The sequence below is a fragment of the Phocoena phocoena genome, chromosome 18 (genome assembly GCF_963924675.1).
Source record: "Phocoena phocoena chromosome 18, mPhoPho1.1, whole genome shotgun sequence".
NCBI classification, from domain to species: Eukaryota; Metazoa; Chordata; class Mammalia; order Artiodactyla; family Phocoenidae; genus Phocoena; species Phocoena phocoena.
This window is the reverse complement of record NC_089236.1, coordinates 11,839,797-11,861,966: the sequence shown is the minus strand read 5'-3', so window position 1 is coordinate 11,861,966 and position 22,170 is coordinate 11,839,797. Positions and strand designations below refer to the sequence as shown.

The following is a 22,170-nucleotide window of genomic DNA, read 5'->3' as shown; positions in this document are numbered from 1 at the left end:
TTCAAATCTCATTGATTTATTGTCCTTGTTTTTTTTAATCTTTTGGTCATTCTTATTTTTATATGGCCCTGAAGAATATTTCTAAGGTCAGTGTCGACTGAAAAAAAATGCACAACCTAAAAGTTGAGAATTACGTTTTATTCTGTGGACTTTCTGAGAACTTAAGCCTGGAAGACAGCCGCTTAGAGAGCTCCGAGGCACTGCTCTGAAGAGCTAAGGGGGGAACCAGATGCAAGAGTCTGGGCTCATTGCAATCATTCCTTTGATATGCACCTTAGCTACGTAGGGCCAGGATCCTGTTTTTCTCCATCCTGGATCCCTTCCAGGTGCACAGTCAGGGTGATTGCAGTGGCTGATGGCTTGAGGGCCCCAACACCCCACGTTTACTGATATGGCAGGCGGCCTTCCTGTCCACATCAGTCACAGTGCAGAAGACCCCAGTTTTAAAAAGAAAGAGAAAGGAAGGAAGGGAGGGAGGGAAAGAAAAGAGAAGGGAAGAGAAGAGAAGAAAAGAGAAAAGAAAAGAAAAAGAAAAAGCAAGTGCTCTTCCCGACCACGTGCCAGTGGAATGGGCCGTGGAAACAGAGGACTAAGTGTGGGTTGATTCTCAGTGGCTTCTAGTCAGTCTTGGAAAAAGAGAGAGAGCAGTTGGTTTCTTAACCAGCCCTTAGTTGCTTTCAAATGAACTTTCCTTCATGGTAGGACGTTTCTAGGTTTTACTGAGCAGAATTTTTCTCTTTCTGTGCTTTGCACAGCAGTATGTAAACTGAGATCCCTTTTTTATTTTATTTTTTAAGATATTTTTTTGATGTGGACCATTTTTAAAGTCTTTATTGAATTAGTTACAATAGTGCTTCTGGTTTTTTTTAATGTTTGGGTTTTTTGGCCACGAGGCACGTGGGATCTTAGCTCCCCGACCAGGGGTCGAACCTTCACCCCCTGCATTGGAAGGCAAAGTGAGATCCCTTTAAAAAGTAAATACTTTTAAATGTGGAAACATCACTTACAACCAAATGAGTAAAATTTGGCTAAAAAAGAGCATATCAGTATCACATGGAATGAGGGCTCTGTGGACACAGTACAGAAGCTCCTGACGCTGGTGTGAATTCAGTTGAGTTGGAGTCAGAGCATAGAATGGGTGGCGCTGGGCCTTTGGATGGACTGGTCATATGGACACAGTTGGCCAGTGCTTGCCTAGTCTGGACCATTGGTCTGAACAGAGTAGTGAGCTATTGGCATGCACAGGAATCTTCCTGTAATGCTTGTGGAGAGACAGTTGTGTGTATTTATTTTGAAAAATTATTAGCATCATTAACAACACATTTGTGAAGTAGCTGTCCTGTGTTCAGGAGACTCTAGGTTTTGAAGGGTTAACAAACAACACCGGTGACCTAGGAACTGCGTCTTCTACTGCGTGATGTAAAGGAACTTACTGATCTCATGTCAAAGCAACTTAAGTTAGGACTTAAATCAGAGATCGGCAAGCTTTTTCTGAAAAGGGTTAGAGAGAGAAAATATTTTAGGCATTGTGGGCCCTACTGTCCTCTGTCACTGTATCACTAAAGACACCGTAGACAATCCCCAAAACGTGTGAGCATGGCTGTGTTCCAATGAAAATGTATTCGTAGACACTGAAATTTGAATTTCGTATCAGTTTCACCTGACACAGAATGTTATTCTCCTGATTTTTCTTCAATCATTTTCAAATATAAAAGCCATTCTTAGCTCACGGGCTGTGCAAAAACAGGCAGCAAGGCCAGATTTGAGTCTCAGTTTATGAACCTCGCGGAAGTCAGAGCTTCCAGGAATGTTTATTATTATTTTTCAATGTTTTTAATATCCAGCTGTTTTTTTAAAATTCTTAATTATTTATTTGGCCCCGCCCATGCAGCATGTGGGATCTTAGTTCCCCAACCAGGGACTGAACCCGTGCCTCTTGCACTGGAAAGGCAGAGTCTTAACCACTGGACCACCAGGGAAGTCCCCGGGAATGTTTATTTTGATGCTGAGGTTTTCATATGTGTAGAAAAACTCAGATGCAAGCAAATTTAAAAGTATGTTCTATCAAGTTACTCATGAAGATTTGAATGTGAGAGATGAAAGTAAGTATTTCTGGCCACCTGCCTTAGTGTAATTTGGCTGGTTACATTTAATGGCTTCAAGAAGGCAGAGATTTAGGGAGCAAAGTGAGCCTGCCAAATAGGAGAGGATGATGGAGGACTTTAAAACCCTGGCACTGTCTATGAATTCTGAAGTCATGCATTTGTACGGTTTACACATTCATTTCCTCTTACAAAATGTGTTGTTGTTGTTTTCTTAATAGAGGTTACTCATCTTTTTATTTTATTTCTTTCTTTATTTTTGGCTGCGTTGGGTCTTTGTTGCTGCTTGCGGGCTTTCTCTAGTTGCAGCGAGCGGGGGCTACTCTTCGCTGCGGCGCATGGGCTTCTTATTGCCGTGGCTTCTCTTGTTGCGGAGCGCGCAGGCTCTAGGTGTGTGGGCTCAGTAGTTGTGGCTCATGGGCTCTAGAGCGCAGGCTCAGTAGTTGTGGCACACGGGCTTAGTTGCTCTGTGGCACGTGGGATCTTCCTGGACCAGGGCTTGAGCCTGTGTCCCCTGCATTGGCAGGCGGATTCTTAACCACTGCACCACCAGGGAAGTCCCTACAAAATGTTTGCTCCTGGAATTCTTATAGTTTCATTGTTCGTGAAAATTCTCTCTTTTTTTTTGGTTTCCTCTCACAACCCTATATTATAAATTCTCAAAACCTGGCACTTCATGCCACATTACTTTTTTTTTTTTTTTTTTTTTTTTTTTGCGGTACGCGGGCCTCTCACTGCTCCGGCCTCTCCCACCAACGGAGCACAGGCTCCGGACGCGCAGGCCCAGCAGCCATGGCTCACGGGCCCAGCCGCTTCGCGCATGCCACATTACTTTTGAATGGCTTTAATTCTGCAATTTTATACACCTTCTTATCTTCTAAATTTAATTTGTTTCCAGAAGTTCTGCATGGAAAAGGAGCCATAATAGTTCCTGATTATTCCCAATTATCTTGTTATCATTTAATACAAGAGGATTTTACTACATTTTAAGAAGTATTTTTAATCTCAAAAGAGATTGTTTTCCCCAAGTTGAACTTTATAATACAACAGGAAACATTTAACTACTATGTTCTGGTTCTAGAAACCTTTTTCTGTCTAAAATAAATGGTTTTTCCCAACTCGCTGTAATACTGCAGTAATAACTGAACTATTTCATGGTTCTAGAAACACCTAGAACATTGAAGTTTTAGTGTTATCATTGACTAGCACATGCCAAAAATTTAGTAATGACCTCTAAACTCTCAGCATAAAATCAATTCTTGACCATCTCAGTCTCCACATTGACAAAACATGGCAAAAACATGGTGTCCTGTTCTACCAAACATCCAGTAAGAGCATCTAATAATTTGTAGAATTAATTACATCTGTTCCCCACTCTCCTGACTATGGAAGCCCCTCGCTATGGTGATAAAGGTGCCTTTTACTTTAGGACCTCAGGCCTGGGAGGCTTGCAGGAAACATTTGCCTCCTTAGTTTGTCTGTTGCATGTGTTCCTTTGTTGTAAATCATGGAGCAAAAGAGCCACAAGAGGCACTGCCTCGGCTCATTTAGTATAATTGCTCATTTTAGAGAAGACGCAACTGGCACTCAGAGATGTTAGGATCCCATTGAGAGCAATTTACAGTCAAGATTAGAAGAATCCAGTTTCACTGATTCATCATGGCCAGGGTTCTGTCCAGAACCCACTTGTTCTGGAGGCACTGTCTTGACTAATCTCTCCCGGTTTCTATCTAAGAAGTCAAGGAGGTGTCCCAGAAAGGCTTTCCTGTTCTTAATAGTCTATCCTGCATATATAATGTAATACAACTGGGTAATAACAAACAAAGCTGCAAGGACAAGGAGAAAATAAGAGAGCCTGGCTAATCCAGGATCTGTACAAACAACTGTCATACAATCAAGAATTGGTCATTGTGGCATAGGCAGTAACTGGCATAAATGAGAAATGAGTAAAAATCATGTGTTGCCCTTTCAGGTTAGCACAACATCTATAGTGTTGTAATAGAATGTCCTAGACTTCGGAGTTTCTGTCTAAAACCCTCTAGAGGGACTTCCCTGGTGGCACAGTGGTTAAGAATCCACTCAGGGGACACAGGTTCGAGCCCTGGACCAAGAAGATCCCACATGCCGTGGAGCAACTAAGCCCATATGCCACAACTACTGAGTCTGCGCTCTAGAGCCCACAATCCACAACTACTTAAGCCCACATGCCCTACAGCCTGTGCGCCACAACTACTGAAGCCCTCGCACCTAGAGCCCGCCACCGCAGTGAGAAGCCTGCGCACAGCAACAAAGAGTAGCCCCTGCTCGCCAGAACTAGAGAAAGCAACAAAGACCCAACGATGAAGACCCAACACAGCCAAAAATGAATAAATAAATAGATAAATTTATAAAAAATAAAACTCTCTAGAACTCAAAGTTAATGGAAAAATGAAGCCACTAACAGCTGATGCTACGAAAAAGAAACCCTCCAGGTTTAAGTTTAACAGTAATCTGGTATGTTTCAAGCCTTCCTCCTCTACTTTTAAAGTGAGATTACAGGTGTTTTGTGGAGTATTTGTATGTTATTCTCTATTTTTGTTTGCATGAAAGATACACACCTGTACTGGTTTGCCAGAGCTGCAGTAACAAAGTATCATGACTGGGGAGTGTAAACAGCAGAAGTGTGTTGCTTCACAGTGCTGGAGGCCAGAAGTCTCAGTTGAAGGTGTCAGCAGGGTCCATTCTTTCTGGGGTCTGTGAAGGAGAATCTGTTCCTTGTCTCTCTCCTAAGCTTCTGGTGGTTTGCTGGCAATCTTTGGCCTTCCTTATCTTATAGAAGCATCACCCTCACCTTTCCCTTCATCTTCACATGATGTTCTTCCTGTGTGTGTGTCTGTGTCCACATTTCCCCTTCTTATAAGGCCAACCATCGTACTGGGTTAGGGGCCCCTTCTACTCTAACATGACCTCATCTTAACTGACTGCATCTGCAGTCACCCTGTTTCCAAACAAGGTCATACTCTGGGAATTAGTATTTCCGTGTATGAATTTTGTGGGGCAAAGTTGAAGCCACAGTCACACCCTTCACCGAGAGACTGCAAAAAAATAACTATTTTGGTCACTGTAAATGTTTATACAAAGACACTTCTCGAGTTTAAAAAATTTGGTTAACCGTTCATGTGTTTGAACACTGAAGGGCAGTATAACACTACCAATACCGCACAAAGAAGTTTGTGGCTCAATTACTTTAGAAATTGAATTATCGTAATGGTTTCATTTAAATACACTTTATAAGCATGGCTGTTGTTTCTGGTAGTTCTATCCTGATATCTGATGAGACTGAATGTTAGAGGCAGAGACTGAATATTGAAACTTGAGGTTGTCTAAATGACAGACAAGGAGAGAACCTCAGTGTTGAGATTTACGGTGAATGGTTATGCCTTTTCTGTGGTTTTAAAGCTTTAATTGGCTGCTCGTTGTGGCAGTTCATGCTTCCATTTCATTTCTTTTAACATCAAGGAAGTTATGATTGGCATGGACAAATGTTTCAGCATGGGGAGAGTGTTCACTCGTCTACTTGTCAGGTATTTCAAAAGAATGTGATTTTCAGGGGCTGTAAGGAGATAGCTTACATAGTTACTGCACTCTATTCTTCACATGGGAAAGAAAACTGGATAATATACAGACGGAAAGTAAATGTTATTTTCATGTACTTTGGTTAGTGTTGATTGCAGTTCTAATGCCTTACAGTTGCCTAAAGCCTGACAGCCATTAGATGGAATAATTTTCAGTATGAAAACAGTACAAGGGAAAGAGAAACTGGAAACTGCTGATTTATTTTGACTTCTATGCCATGATTGTTGGCTTTTCTGAGAGTAATCCTAGAAGTTTATGCTTTACCAGGGCTGCATACAATTATTTGCCTTTTGCTAAACACTTGTTCTGTGCCTGACACATGTCCATACATTATCTTATCAAATTCTTTCTACCATCTTGGGAGGTGGATGCAATAGTATTTTCATTCTATGAAGAAAAGGAGATTTCTAAATGTTGAGTAATCGGCCCAGGTCACCCAGCTAGTAATGAATGCAATTGAGTTTTAAATCAGATGTCCTCAGACTCCACAGCTGTCTTCGAAGCTTTTCAAAGCTACCATAGCCATCCAAAGCTACTGTTGTATGCTGTCCTGTATTGGTGTTTCATGAAATCAAAATTAGACCATAAACATGTGGAAACATAAACGTGTCCTCATCCAAACATTGAGAGTATCTCCCGGTCCTTGCTAGATGTTCCCTAGATAAATGCACTGACCCTTTATGTGCCATTAGGGACGTTCAGAGCTAATCACGACAGAAGGCCATCGATACCGTAAGACTAGTTTCTGAAAGAAAGAAGAATCATGTCAGCTTACTTCTCACTAGTGAAATACCTAATAAATAAAAATCAACCATTAGAAATGATTTATGAAAAGCTTTGATTTTTATCCTCTCACTTTGATGTCTTAGGCCCCAAATCTATTTCCCCAGATGGCTGGGTTTTATTTACACTGTTTCCTTCCAACTAGAGCTAACATTTATAATAGTTTTTAATGGCCCTGGTGATTTTCACATTTGGGCAGAGCAGATGTGACCAAAAAAAATACTGTGTATGATTGATTTTTATTTTTAAGAGAGACCTTTCCCTTGGAAGGTGAAACTGGCAGCCTTTCAAACCATGATTAGTCCTTATAACCAGGGGATGACTTGAGGGGCGGGAAAGAGAGGCAGAATATGCTTCTGGCCTTTATCGAAGGGGTTTAATTTTGTCCCATCTCTACTGAGCTGGTAATATTTGGTCTGAAATTTCCTGTTATAGATTCTCCATATCATCTGTTTCTCCCCTCTTTTCTCCCAGGAAGGGAGAAAAGAGAGTCATGGTCAGGGATGGGCAAGAGAAGAAGGAGTCAAAAAATAATCTCAGTTGAGAAATCCACCCTTTTCCCAGCGCACCAGAGTGAGCACACGAGGACACTCACGCCCACACACACAGACACATACAGCATCAACTGTATTGATTGTCCATGGGCTCCCATTTCCAGAACTGGTGGGTCTGGACTGCAGGCTACCTTGACTGCCTTTGGAGATTGCTAGAGTTGGAGTGTATCAGGAGGCCTGAGGGCCTCCCTGGGACCTTAGGTACAGCCACGAGGACCGGCCTTATGCACATGAACCATGGCTAATGACCACTTAGTATGGAATTCTCCCCGAGAGATTGGAAACTGCCTGCCCATGGGTTGAATTCAGGATACCGGTGTGTTTTATTTGGAATGCACAATGTTTTTTTATTAAAAAAAAAAAATGCATTGCCAACTTTTAAGAATCGGGGACTTTCAGATAAAAACCTGATTTCACTTTCTCTTAGGAAATCAATGAATCTAGCAACACCGGGCTAACCTTCCTGCAGGACAGGTGTTAAGGAGGTGACCCTTTTAGGTGAGGGGAGGGTTTCGGTTTATTACAGCCCCACCAATTTCCTGTTGTCTGCCTGTGTTAACTGCCATTTTTCCACCCCATTTGCTCTGGGTTTTATGATGCTTGGCCCACTTCACTGTTTGTGTTACCCTCCAGGCCTCTGTAAGCATTTGAGGTCGTGATGCTTTACACCTACAGCTCATGCATTGTGGGGAAGTGGCAACCAGCCCCATGTTACTTACCGAACTCTGTATGTAGATAAAAAGGATTGTAGAAACTCTAATATACATACTATAGGATGAAGACAAAGAAGAAATATTGGCCTAGAGTGTTTTGGTCACCATATATAATTTTTTTAGAGACCATTGAATAAGGAACATCTGCAAGTATATGTTCATCGTTGTATACCCATATCAGCATTTATTTATAAAAACAATGTTTTGGGGCTTCCCTGGTGGCGCAGTGGTTGAGAGTCTGCCTGCTGATGCAGGGGACACGGGTTCGTGCCCCAGTCCGGGAAGATCCCACATGCCGCGGAGCAGCTGGGCCTGTGAGCCATGGACGCTGAGCCTGCGCGTCCGGAGCCTGTGCTCCGCAATGGGAGGGACCACAACAGTGAGAGGCCCGCGTACTGCAAAAAAAAAAAAAACAAACAAAAAAACCCACAATGTTTTGAAACCAATCCTTCATTTTAGACTTCATAAAATTTTTTATCGTACTATTGCCATGTCTTTCAGCCTTTTGTCAGTTTTGCTTAGATCTCAATACAATTATGCAAAACAGTATTATCATTCAAACAACTGCAAACAATTCTAGGGAATGTTTTCATTAGCAATTTTAAAAACCTATTCTCAAATACATTTTTGGAAGAATAAGTATTTTTTTCTCCAGTAATATTTTTGATGCTATATAAATGTTTGTCTTAGCTGCAAGCATTTGAGTTGGGGTACAATAAAAGTAATTTTTTCATATAATAATTTTAGAAAGTAATTTTCGGTTGCATTTGGACTGAATACTACTGTCAACTAGAAGTGGTTAAGCATCCGCCAGCCAGAGCACTGACCAGTATATTACATATAACACACAGGAGATAAAAGGCTGCATCCTCAGCTCATTTAAAAAATCCAGTGTTTTAGGAGCGCTCCCATTGTGGTGGTGGTGATGGTGATGATGGTGGTACCAGTGGTGATGGTGGCCGTGGTGTTGATGGTCATGGGGCAGTGGTGATGGTGGTAGCAGTCATTTTGGAGATCTCAGTTTTATGGGAATGTCATCATTTGAAAAACATCATTTACTTGAGAAGACTAATTTGAATTGTATTAAAAAATCCCCTTTTTTTGACATCTTTATTAGAGTATAATTGCTTTAGAGTGGTGTGTTAGCTTCTGCTTTATTAAAAAAAAATCCCTTTTAATGTCAAGCTGTAAAGTCAGACAAGTAGATGAGAAATAGAAATAGAAAGATTGAAAACAACCAACTCCATACTTTAATGTCAAGTAATTTGCAAATTTTCCTGGAAGAAGCATGCTTCCATGGGTTTGGGAATATCATTTTTTGCCTGTAACCTCAGGTGACAAGCCAGTGCACAAGAACATAAAAAGCAGAGTGCTTGTCTCTATATTTTTATCCCTCAAATATATCGATTCTTTGGATTGTGATTTTCTTGTAAACCTTTTTAAAAAATCAGGTTTTACCAAAGGGTACTTGTGAGGAATCAACGTAATGTTAGTGAAGTCTCTCTTTGGGGCCTGGCACATCATAGGCCTTTGCACTGGTCTTGGGCTCCTGAAACATCAAGAGGGAAATAAGTCATGCACTGATTCACTGGTCATGTGCACATAGAGATAAGAGTCAATAAAATTGCAAGAGAGCTAAATGCTTTAAGTACATCTTTAACTCCTGATCAGAGAAACCGTATCTGAGAGTGCTGCCTTGCACAGGTTTTGTGGGCTGTGTTTGGCCCTCTGGGTTTGAAGTCCAACCTTTGTGATCCATGCTTCCTAATTCACCTGCACTCCAGGAACCCCGTCGCAGAGCGCCTTAAGCCAGCTTTGCAGTGTCCTAAGTTTAATTTGCCCCACACCTATCCTGTTCAGGGTTCCCAGGCTTACGAACATTTAGTGGAAGCATCTCAGAGCATCACTTTTTTGTCCTTCCTCTTGACATTGACAAACGGTGACCCTGCTCCACCACAAACACAAGCAAATGGAATAAACACGCATGAAAGAACACACTTTCGTAAATCTTTTTGGACGGTGTAATTATTTTCAAGGAGCTTTATATGGTTGTTTCTAGATCAAAAGTTGCGCGGACTGAATGCAGCCCAGAAGAACCTTTTGTATGGATTTGTTTATGTGGTGCTGCAGATATATATATATATATATATATATAAAATTTTAAAGTTGGGGGATATTAAATTTGACAACAATTCTTATTTAAATATGAAGTCATAAAGTACTGCAGGGTGACACAGCGCTTGGTGCTGCTGGCTTTAGACGTGGCATTTATTATCCTTTTTGCTACAGTCACCACTGAAGTTTGCCTGGTCCGCCTCCCTCATCTGTGTTCTCTGCCGAGCCCAGGCTGGACCTGTGTCGCGACTTTCACCGAGGGCAGCCAGAGCACCTCTCGGCATTGGCAGTGAGAGCTTGAAGTATTTCTCAGACTTGTTTGAAGCTTCCATTACGCCCAGCACCTCTGTTCAAATGTTAAGCAGACAGCTCAGTATTAACTCTCCGTGCCACATTTTCCCCTTGGGGATTGTTTTTCCTCATCTGCTCTGAAAAGCTCTGTATTCGTTGGCTTCATGTGTCTCATAATAGTTTATGTCTTCTTTTTCCGGTGATCATAGTATAATGTTTCTGCCTAATTAGAAACTGAGTCACAATCTCCACTACCTACTTACATGGATCTTTTAGAAGATCCTCTCAGCAACAGCATGTAAGTTTAACTCTTTTTCTAGCCCTGAAAAGAATGACTTGAATCAGGCTTGTTAAATAACCCTGTTGTTGGGCACGTGGCAGGCCTCAGCTTGAACGTCCCTTGCCTTAGTCCGTTAGGTCTGCTGTAACACAATACTGTAGGACTTCCCTGGTGGCGGCAGTGGTTAAGAATCCGCCTGCCAATGCAGGGGACATGGGTTCGAGCAGATCCCACATACCGCGGAGCAGCTTAAGCCCGTGCACTATGGAGTCCGTGAGCCACAGCTATTCAAGCCTGAGCACCTAGAGCCCGTGCTGCATGACAAGAGAAGCGACCGCAACCAAGAGTAGCCCCCGCTCGCCACAACTAGAGAAAGCCCACGCGCAGCAACGAAGACCCAACACAGCCAAATAAATAAAATAAATATATAAATAAATTAATTAAAATAAAAACAAAATAGTACTGTAGTCTGGGTGGGTCATAAACAACAGAAATGTATTTCTCACAGGCCTAGAGGCTGAGAAATCCAAGATTGAGTGTCTGGTAAGAGCCTGCTTCCTAGATGGCTGTCTTTTTGCTGTAAACTCACCTGGCAGAAGGGGCAAAGGAACCCCCTCAGGCTTCTTTTATAAGGACCCTAATCCCATGACCTAATCACCTCCCAGAGGCCCTACTTTCCCATACCATCACACTGGGAGCTAGGATTTCAGCATATAGATTTGGGTGGACACATTCAGACCGTAGCATCCATCTTGAGGTAAGTGGTATGCATTTGCTTCTGAGCTCAGATCAGAGATTATTTGTGCCCTCTTTAAAGAGATGACTGTGTGACAGTTTCCACGTTCTTGCACTATGGTTTAACTCCTTAAGTGAAGAGTGGCAGGTAGATTAAGCTACTTCTTTTTAATAGATTTTATTTATTTATTTATTTATGGCTGTGTTGGGTCTTTGTTGCTATGCGCGGGCTTTCTCTAGTTGTGGCAAGCAGGGGCTACTTTTCATTGTGATGCGTGAACTTCTCATTGCGGTGGCTTCTCTTGTTACGGAGCATGGGCTCTAGGCTCACAGGCTTCGGTAGTTGTGGCATGCGGGCTCAGTAGTTGTGGCTCGAGGGCTGTAGAGCACAGGCTCAGTAATTGTGGCTCTCAGGCTCAGTAGTTGTGGTGCACAGGCTTAGTTGCTCCACGGCATGTGGGATCTTCCCAGACTAGGGCTCCAGCCCCTGTCCCCTGCATTGGTAGGCGGATTCTTAACCACTGTGCCACCAGGGAAGCCCTTAGAATAAGCTATTTTAAGGATGTGGTAGCCAACAGGAGGGAAGTCTCAGGAGAAAGCAAACACAGCAGTGGGATTGAGGTTACATTAACTTGTCAAGAGGGCAGAATTGGAGGCCTCTGAGGTCAGCTCTGTTCTCCACACTCCTCTTTCCCAGATGTTCAAAGGTTTTAGTATTCCATTCTCAAATGGTAGCCCCAGATTCCTCATCATGATGCCTGGCCCAGAGACATACTGTGCCTGGCCAGTGCCAGCACGAATAGTAGCAGCTGCCCGTCCCCCTGTGGGCCAGTAGTTACTGAGGGATTTAACTACCTTCATTCATTGAATTCTCAAGGAACTCTGCACAATAAGCCCCATTTTACAGATGCAGAAACTGAGGCTGAGGACGTTTAATAGCTGCCCACGGTCACATACCTATTAGGTGGCAGAGTCAATGCCCCCTATCAGTATTTGGTACTAGAGGGTCACTTTACTCCTAAAAAAAAAAAAAGAAGAAGAAGAAGAGGAGGATGTTACTATTTAAAAAATAGGATAAGTAATGAAAGATCCATCATTTAGAATAGGTTGCTGTCCCATGAAGGATGGTGACCCTGTATGAAGAGCGCATAGCTCCATGAGAGAGAATGCTCCATGGCGGTCTTCCCTAGGTGATGTCCATGTGAGCCAGCGGCTGAGAACACACTTAAGGAATAGATGTGCTTTCCATTCCATAATTATTGGAATTCTTTTTTTCTGGTTGACGCAGCAAATTAAATTGCTTGCATTTCAAAGGAGAACATTTCTTTTTTCCATTTCTTTTAAGCAGCAGCGTGCTCTTCCAGCGTTAGCTCCAAGCCAATTCTGAATTCCAGCAATATTACCCACTTCTGCAAAAGAGGATCCTAGAGCTTCAAACTTGTCAAAAGCAGTTTGAGGGTCTTTCTTTTCTTCTCTCTGTTACTATTATTTTACTATTATTAGAATAATGTATTGCTTTTCTTACTGGTTATATCTTTTTCTGGGGAAGAACCATAGTTTCTTGAAAATATTTTTCCTTATTAGAAATTTCTTTGTTTTTCATCTTTACTGGAGCATACTTGCTTTACAACGTTGTATTCGTTTCTGCTGTATAACAAAGTGAATCAGCTATATGTATACATATATCCCCATACCCCCTCCCTTTTGAGCCTCCCTCCCACCCTCCCTATCCCACCCCTCTAGGTGGTCACAAAGCACCAAGCTGACCTCCCTGTGCTATGCAGCAGCTTCCCACTAGAATTTATAGCTAGAAGAGCAATTGTAAAATAAAATACCGTTTGTATAAGTTTGTCATCAAAGAAATGAAAAAGTGATAAAGGAACAATGGAGAATGTATTTTTGTGACAATAATATAACGTATTCCTAATATTTGGCTATAAGCTAATTGTAGACATATTTTAGAACCAGAAATGTATGGAATTACATGATTATAGAACAGGAAAATTCACAATGGTTGACTTATAATCTCATGGGTCATAACAATGCTCAGTGCTGAGTTAAGAAATGAAGCCAAGTATGGAATGAAATTGGAAGAGAAATCTTCTCAAAATTAAGTTTTGACAGGAGGAGGGGGCCTATGTGTGTCAAGTTTTAACTGAGAGCTAATTATAATGGTCATATTACGAGTTGTGTAGAAAGGAGATTGTTGATTCTGGTGCCTTAGATACACAGGTGACTGGACTTTTTTTCAAAAGTCTAAGTATTCCTTTTTGGTAAAGATTATCTCATCAAAATGTAGACAACAGAACCTTTAAAGCTACCCTCTTTAACTGGTATCAAGAAGAATGAGAAATTATTATAATTAGTATTATATCCTTTTTTTAAAAAAGAAAATTGAAACAGAAAGGATAGGGATACTCAGTGATTCCAATAAATGGACTGAATTTCTTGGCTTTTATTTTTTGTGGTGGTTTGTAATTTCACTTAAAATACATTAAATAGGTGACAGTGAAATATTTTTAGCGTCTCTAACATACCGGGAGACACCTGATAAAGACACAGTTGGCTGGTGTGGCTTCAAACATATGAGGCCATGGCTGCAGAGATATCCCTAACTTCGTTGGTAGAGGTCACTCTTGTAAAGAAAATTTCATCATACAGGCGCTGCTGAGAATCTCGCCCTGTTCCCTGATGTCAGCGTCACCATGGAGATCTCATTCCAGTAAGGGGGAATGGATTCCACAGTCCTGCTTTGGAAACGTGTAAATAGCAGATGCTTTTATTGCCTTTGTTTGAATCTCTGCCCTTGTAGGGCAACTCAGACCGGAAGCTCAGAGCAGAGGAAGTCCATATTTGTCTGCTGTGATTTTTTTTTTTCCCCCTCCATGTAAGCAGCTTGGTCCCCTGGGACGAGAGTGCATAAAGACAAGTTAATGGGAAAGAGATGAATTCAGATTTCACATAAAGAATGTCAGAAAACTGAATAATGTTTTCCTTGAGTCAAAGAAATAATTCAAACTTGCTTTAATACTTTTTATTATAAGCTATTAATGTACAATATATGGGATAACTAAATGGTTTTATCAACTGAAATTTGTAATACAAAATTGGAAGGGTACATGTTTCTATGAATTTGAATAGACTTGTTTTCCTGAAACTTGGTAGTTAAGAGCCTGCATTTGAATTCTAACTGACCTGGTTTCAAATTCCTATTGATCTTCTGTTTAATCTGGCTAAGTTTTTTTAAATCTTAAAATAGGGAAAATAGTAGCATCTAACTATTGTTTAATAGTCTGTCTCCTTCATAGCAGAGGGGCTTAAATGTAATAATGTATATTGAAGGTTAAGTATAGTAATATATATAGAAATATTCTTGTTGCTATATCACACCCAGAAGAGAATTTTCATCTTTTCTTTATATCTTCATCACATAATTACCGTGGTAAAACAGAACCATTACAGAAACTGATAAGTAAGAGAATTTAAGTAACTGGTCCAAGTGTATACAAAGACTATGGCAAATCTGTGCTCAGAACCTATGTATCCTGATCCTCATTCAAAGGCTTTTTCCAGCTCATCTGGCAATTATAATCGTCCGTGTTTTTTCAGATACAGTGGTGTTTATATTTGGGATTAGATTTTCACATAGTAACCAAAGTGTTAGGTAAGAACTGCAAATTAATTGATGGAATATTAAGCCTTGTGTGCCATAAACTACCTCTTTTATGAATTGTATACAATACATCTGTAATTTCTTTTCTAGTGTAGGAACATTTCAACAAAGGACACTTTTCGCAGAGGAATACAAATCTCCAGTTCCCACAAAACTAAAAGTTGGTGACAGACCCCGATAGGCCCTGATTAAGATAATGGTTCATAGAATTATATATACATGTGAAAGCAGGTAAACATATTTGCAGGTGACTGTCACAGCATCATTTCAGTGGAAACTTTTTTTTTACGTCTTTATTGGAGTATCATTGCTTTACAATGGTGTGTTAGTTTCTGCTTTATAACAGAGCGAATCAGTTATACATATACATATGTTCCCATATCTCTTCCCTCTTGCATCTCCCTCCCTCCCACCCTCCCTATCCCAACCCTCTAGGCGGTCACAAAGCACCGAGCTGATCTCCCTGTGCTATGTGGCTGCTTTCCACTAGCTATCCACCCTATGTTTGGTAGTGTATATATGTCCATGCCACTCTCTCACTTTGTCACAGTTTACCCTTCCCCCTCCCCATATCCTCAAGTCCATTCTCTAGTAGGTCTGTCTCTTTATTCCTGTCTTACCCCTAGGTTCTTCATCAGTGGAAACTTGATGGAAATCAGAGGCATGAACCCAACTTCTTGTCAGCAACTTCTACCAGCTTTGCACCAATTCCCTGATACTAATTCAAAGTGTGCTTTGCACCAAGATAATTATATCCATAGAACCCCTATTCTCAAAGTGAGAAGGGGCACCCATATGCTACATTTGACCCGAATCTACTTAGAGAAGAAGGCTGTTTGTTGTGCCCAGGAGTTACATACTAACATTTTTTAAAAAATGTTTTATTTGTTTATATTAGGTGTACATTTGATTTATACTTATTTGGAAGGAAAACTATATTTGGGCTAATACAAATAGCTAAAATTTATTGAGGATTTATTCTCTTCAGATTCACAGTCGAATTCTTAAAACCACCGATATGACAAACGGAGGCACAAAGAGAATAGCATCTACGGGGCAGAGCTGGGTGAATGCAGAACCCGGGCTTTGACGACAGGGCTGTGCTCTTGGGAAATGGTGCCAGAGCAGATGTTCCCATTGTGACGCAGAATCGCACTCAGGGAGGCACTGCCTCTGCCCAAAGTTTAGGGTCTTTAGAAGCAGGGTTTCCTGATTTGCTCAAGTCAGTTGTAATGGCAGAGCACAAGCTGCACCCCAGCCGCCTGCCTCCAGGCCCATGAAAAACCACTGGAAGGTATTGCAGATTACTCTCTGCTGAATTACTAATTCACCGCCGTGTGTTAGGAGTGTCAGTCTGTGCACATATGTGCTGGAAATGAATAGGGGAAGGATGAGGGCAGTCGTGTTCTCAAGGCCTAGCAGGGTGGCTGGCAAATAATAGGTGCCCAATGAACATTTATTGAGTGAAGATTAGGTGTTCAGAGCAGGGGCAAGGCACTTTGGATTGGAGTGGGTAGAGAAGGTAAGGCTTGGATCTTCAACTGAGCTTTGACTTATAGGAGGGATTTGAATAGGCCAAGAGTTAGTAGGAGGGGATACCTAATGGGGAAAAAAAAAATCATACCAAAGCCACACACGCATGGGAAAGAAAAAGCCCTTTTCCGAGGAGAATCAGTAAAGCAGATAAACTGGAACATGTTTCAGGTTGGAGCATAGTACTTAGATTTATCTCTCATCCATCCATTCATCCACCCATCCATCCATCCACCCATCCATCCACCCACCCACCCATCCATCCACCCACCCACCCACCCATCCAATGCTTATTAAGTATCAGGCACCATGCCATGGGTAAACCTACCATAGACTTTAAAGACAGGTTGGAACCAGATTTTGAGGAGTCTGGAACACCAAACTCAAAGATGAACTTTAATTTGATGATAAGCCATTGATGCTTTTCTGAGCCATGGAGGGAGATGGTAAAAGTTTTCTGAGGAGAAGGAGATTAAGAGGATTAAATAGGACCTGTGGGAGAGAAAGGAGATGGGAATGAGAAAAACCATGAGAGGGAAATGCTAAGGTCCACAGGTGAGAGGCTAAGCTCTGGACTGATGTGGTGATGGTGAAGAGGAGGGGCAGGAAAGGCCTGGGCTTGGGAGACGATACAGAGGCAGCATCTGTGGCCATGGAGACAGTGGAGGTGGGTGTATGCTGACAAATCCAACTCTTCTGGGGGCAAGAGAATGATGGTTAAACAGGAACAGGTTGGACTTTCTTTTCTCAAACTTCTTATCTCTGCCTTTGCATCTTCCCTGGATCTAATATTGATGGATGAGTCCAACATCTGATACCTACCAACCAGAGAGTTCATGAAAGAATAGGTCAACTCTCACTATCTTGTTGTAGCAAGGAGCATGTTTTTTTTTTTTAATCCATAAGTGGAACTTATTTCTCAAAGCTGGTTACCACTCTGACTTTTGAGAACCTCAAACTTAAAAAGGAATAACAATGTGTAAACATATAAAATCAGATCATTGTGTACAACACTGGTTTTACATTTCTCTATCTTTTCTAATCTTTTGATATCAGAATGTACAGTAATGCCTAAAGGAAAGTTCTCAAAGTATATTGGCCTAGAGAAAAGGGTTATAAATCTTCTTCTGTTATTCTTTATTGTTAGATGGAATACATGTACAGCTACCTCAATATCAGTGATAAAGAGTGAGAGCACGGATAACTGAAGGGCATAGATTATCCTGAATCCATATTTATTGTAACCTTATGTTTAAGCCTCTGCTATCAACTGTTTTACCAAGGCTTCTAACAGGGAGCAGTTTTATAAATTTGAATTTGATCTACTGACCGTACCCACCTTCTCTGGTGGGAGGTTGTGAGCAGGGAAATGGCTAAATGGTGCCAGAGCAGAAAGCACAGAAAACATCACAGTTTCTGACAGTTGAACAAATTCTTGATTTTAGTCACTGAAAATTGAGACGTAAATGAATACATGTTGCTTGGCATTGAAAGGACTTTTCCCTTTTTTTGTGCCGAGCGATGACAGTTTTCCTTAATCATCACTGCGTTCCTTTTACGTTCTTGGAATCCTGGAGTTGGAAACAACATCAAAAGTTCATCCTTTTTCAGTTCCCACTTGCCAACAGAATTATACCTAAACTGTCCAGGCTGCATCATTGTCTGCTCCGTTCTCTGAGTCTTCTGGGAGGCTGGCCATGGGATTATGATGGATGGGAGTTGGCTGGCAACCTGTTTATAATACACTATAGTTCTGATAGTTACTTGTCTCCTTAGCAGTGGCATAAAATAGGCACCAGTAGATGAATGTCTTCTCGTTGGCCATCTGATGCTCTAAAATGCAAATGATGGGACGGTGAGGAAAGAAAGGACAGTTTCTTTTGGAAAACAGTACTTTTCATCCATCAGAGCTTTGTCATCATAAAGTTTGGCGCAAAGCCTGGCACAGAGTAGGCCCAGCATAAATGTTTGAATGATTTAAAAATTAGCCAATAAATATTTATCAGCTAGAGAAATATGGCTGCTCAGGAGTAGGGTAAGTGACTCTTATTTCCTTTGTGTGTTCTTTTCACTTATGGCTGTCAGCACGGTACCAAAGGGACCCTGTCAGAAAGGAGTCCATACCAACGCGGGTGAGAAGAGTTCCAGAATCACATAAGTCTGGGAAACACTATATCCTTCTATCATCTCCTCTTGGGAGTTGCAGTGTACATTAGCACACTAAGGGTTTTGAGAAGACCAGAAGTAAAGAAACCTGTTTCTACTGGTTAAATATTCCCCAAATCTCTTTGGCCATGGGACCATTTGGGGCACAAATGCTATTAATCATTCTAACTTTAGGAAATACTGCTTTTTTAGGGTTAATTCACATTTTGCCTGAAAAGGACACGGTTTCCCATTCTTACTCACTTTTGTATGCATGTGTGCTGTGTGCTAATGGACATACGGTCGGCACAGTATGGACTTCTGCACGTAAAATGACAACGGCCTACGTAGGGTTGGTTGGGATGATACCCACGCTGATAAAGAAAGCTGGGGTGAGGAGTGCTGTGTCATAAAGGTAAAAATGAACAAGGTCGTGGTTGGAATCTGACAGAGAGGAGTGAAACGGAGAGTGGGTTCTGAATTCAAAGAGCCTGTTTTTAACCCAAGTAGACAGAGCTTCTGACATGAGTCTTAAGACCTTGGCTCCGTCTTCCTCGATGATTTCAAGGTCCCCCTTCAGTCACCTGTGTTTTCAAAGCTTTTGCAGACAGAATAAGTACTGACAACCATGAATGTCCCTCACTCACACTTAATGCTTACCATCAAACTGTTAGAGAAATATCATTCTTAAAACCTCAGCCAAGCGATTATTTGGAAATGAGAGATTATTTAAGAAAAACTATCTAAAGCTTGCACAGCATTGCATTTGGGGCTCTAAAGTGTTCTCCCAACTTATTTCTGGAAGTCCTACAGCATCTTTGACTTGTCAGGGTCATGCTCCAGGAACTGACAAGGAACAGAACCCCACAGGTGCTCTGTGGATGAAGCTACCAACGATAAGGGAGGGGCTCGTAGGAAACACAGACCAAAAATATCTCACATATCAGACACAGGGAAGCTTGTCTCTGGTCCTTAAATGTCCAAGGGAAAGTGCAATAGATAAATAAGAAAGTCTATTTCATACAGCTCTGAATGGTGCCTTCAGTTGACCGCTTTACAGTCTGCTCCAAGCAGTCAAGGAAAATTGAAAATAGATAGAAATCAGCAGCGTTTCCGGTGCCTTCTGCTGGCATTATACATACTGTGAACAAAAAAAAGTATTACACCGCACGTCCACGTATCCACAGACAGAGAGCAATAAGCTTGAAATTATTCATCTGGACCACATTTACTTGGAAAGCGGCATTTAGCTCTCAAAGTTCGTATGGGAGAAGAAATTGAATAAATATCAAAAAGTTGTTTAAAAACTTTCCCTTTGGGTGACTACAAGCTGGGGAGCCCACAGGAGTGTTAGAGTTTAGCTTAGCTCGAGTGCAGGGCATACAGTCCCTCCGTATCTAAATCTCAGAAATGACTTTTTCTATTATTTATTTATTTATTACTACTGTATTCTATTAGTCCTTGTACGAAGGGTACCATTTTTGTTTTAGCTGGAGGTAGAATGGGTCTCAAGGAGATGGTTATATTCTTGTTAGGCTATAACTATCCTTCTCCGTTTGTTACCCCAGTGATCGTCGTGTGTATGGCAACTATGGCATCAGTTACTAGAAAATGTATTTGCTGCTAAAATCAGATGCTGACTTTTATTGCTATCAGGGACTGTTACGTTCGGAAGAGTGAAGGAGCGCTCCTTTTTCCACATGTTGCTGCATCCTCTCTGTTATGAAAATAAAGGGTTCTTACCTCATATCCTATTGATATATCAAGTAATAAATGTGACAGTTACCGGTTCTGTTTTCCTTATCCCGTCTTCCTGCACCACTGAAACGGAACAAGTTTCTTACTAGTAACAGATGCTTGCAACCTTCTTTTGAAATTCCTCTGGAGAAGCTGCCCTGTTGATTCCATTAGATGGGAAGTGGCTTTATGCAGATGTCCACTTGCAGGGATGCATTGTTGTAATTGCTGTTCTGCTGACCCCTTGCTGAGTGCCATGCTTTTCTCTTGTAGGTGATGTGCCTTCAGGACTTCTTTGGTGACGATGACATTTTTATTGCATGTGGACCGGAGAAGTTCCGTTACCAGGATGATTTCTTGCTAGATGAAAGTGGTAAGGAAAAAAAAAAAAAAAAAAGTTCAAAACCAGGGGAAATTTGAGGCAGCTTTCCAAAACGAGCTGCACCAGGCCAAGATTATGTCAACTCAAAAGCTACCAAATCAGTTTCAGATCCTCAACCAACATGGCTTTTCCATATCTTGAATTTCTTTGATTTTTTTTAAAATATAGAAAACAGATGAAATGATCATTGGGAAGGTTAAATCATTTAAAGGGTAAATTACCAGTGGCTAATTTATAACCATTTCATAACTAAATTGATGTTCTATAGAAAAATCATGGTGCCGATTTCTACATTTTTAATTATATATTTTTGTCAAAATGCGTAGTTGAAAGATGTGTAACATAAAATTATTGAGTATATGTCTAGACTCAGCTTTCACATGGCCTCCTTTATCCTTTAGGTCCTAACTGAGAAAGATGGTTTCGTGTCCTTTTCCTTTAAATGCTTCAGAGTTTGTATGTCATTAGAATCTATGAAGGATCAAAAGAGAGGAGGGAAGCTTCCTTCCATTGAAAATGGAGTGTGATTTTCTTTTTACATTTGTTAGAGGAGGAACAGTTGATAAAGAGGAAAAGGTGCACCTTAGCATATGAATGTGAAAGGTTGTAACTTCAAGGATGATGTTTTCTGATACCATAAATCATCTCAGAATCTTAACAGCATCACAGGGAAGATTATTGCCCTGAACAGAGACCTTTCCTTGATCATATTACTTCTGGTTTAATTAGGGACATAGTACATATTTATTGACAATTCAAACTGTTGCTAGTTGGAAATACTTTTTGACGTGATAGTGAATTTCTTGCTTAGATGAATGCATGTAAATCAGTGAGTTTTTGAGTGAGTGGCTGGGAAATACTGGAGCTCCAATACAGCTGATGTACATTCACATAGAGTATCTACGTATCACGTAGAGTTACATGCATTTAAACACACTACAATTATTTCGTCATTTTAATGTGACTTAGGGTATATAGGGTGGGATGAGAACAAGAGAGATTGTCCCTTTACCATGAAAACTTTAAATGCCCAATAAAAGTTTATATAGATATATCCCTTGAAGAGATTTAAGTCATTTTGGTTGAAAGGGCTTAACTGGAAGAGTGGTTTGGTGTCTCTTTCCCTCTAAATACCTTCCATCTTTATCTCTGATAGACTGTCCTTGGGGGCACAGATTTATGTACACCTATCACACATGTAATGTCCTCTGGGAGGGCCTTCTTGGGGATGAGACAGCTTTGCCTTTGTGCGAAACAACTGAATGTTAGGAGTCAGGCAGAAGAGCCTGCAGCACAGTTTTGAGAAAAATAAACTGCCTTGACTTTCGATTTAAAGAAAATAGCTGTTTCTGATAGAATGGTCCGAGAGACCAGACGCGTTCTGAAATGAGAGTTTCATTTGTTGCTTTGATACGGAAAGCAGCCTGTCAGACTCGAACAGGAATACAGCTCAGTTTCAAATCAGCAGAGTTGGCCTGGGGTTCCCTAGCCCTCCATCTCTACCCAGCCCCC

General features: G+C 41.1%; 1 protein-coding gene across 8 annotated transcripts in view; it reads left to right on the top strand.

The window, feature by feature from the left end:
- DCLK1 (doublecortin like kinase 1) overlaps positions 1-22,170 on the top strand; it is a 335,075-nt gene that overhangs the window by 157,779 nt on the left and 155,126 nt on the right. For all 8 annotated transcript variants that reach the window (XM_065895852.1, XM_065895851.1, XM_065895853.1 and 5 more), the window contains exon 3: positions 20,550-20,649. In XM_065895852.1, coding sequence (XP_065751924.1) covers positions 20,550-20,649 — 100 coding nt within the window. The remainder of the gene's footprint in view (positions 1-20,549; positions 20,650-22,170) is intronic.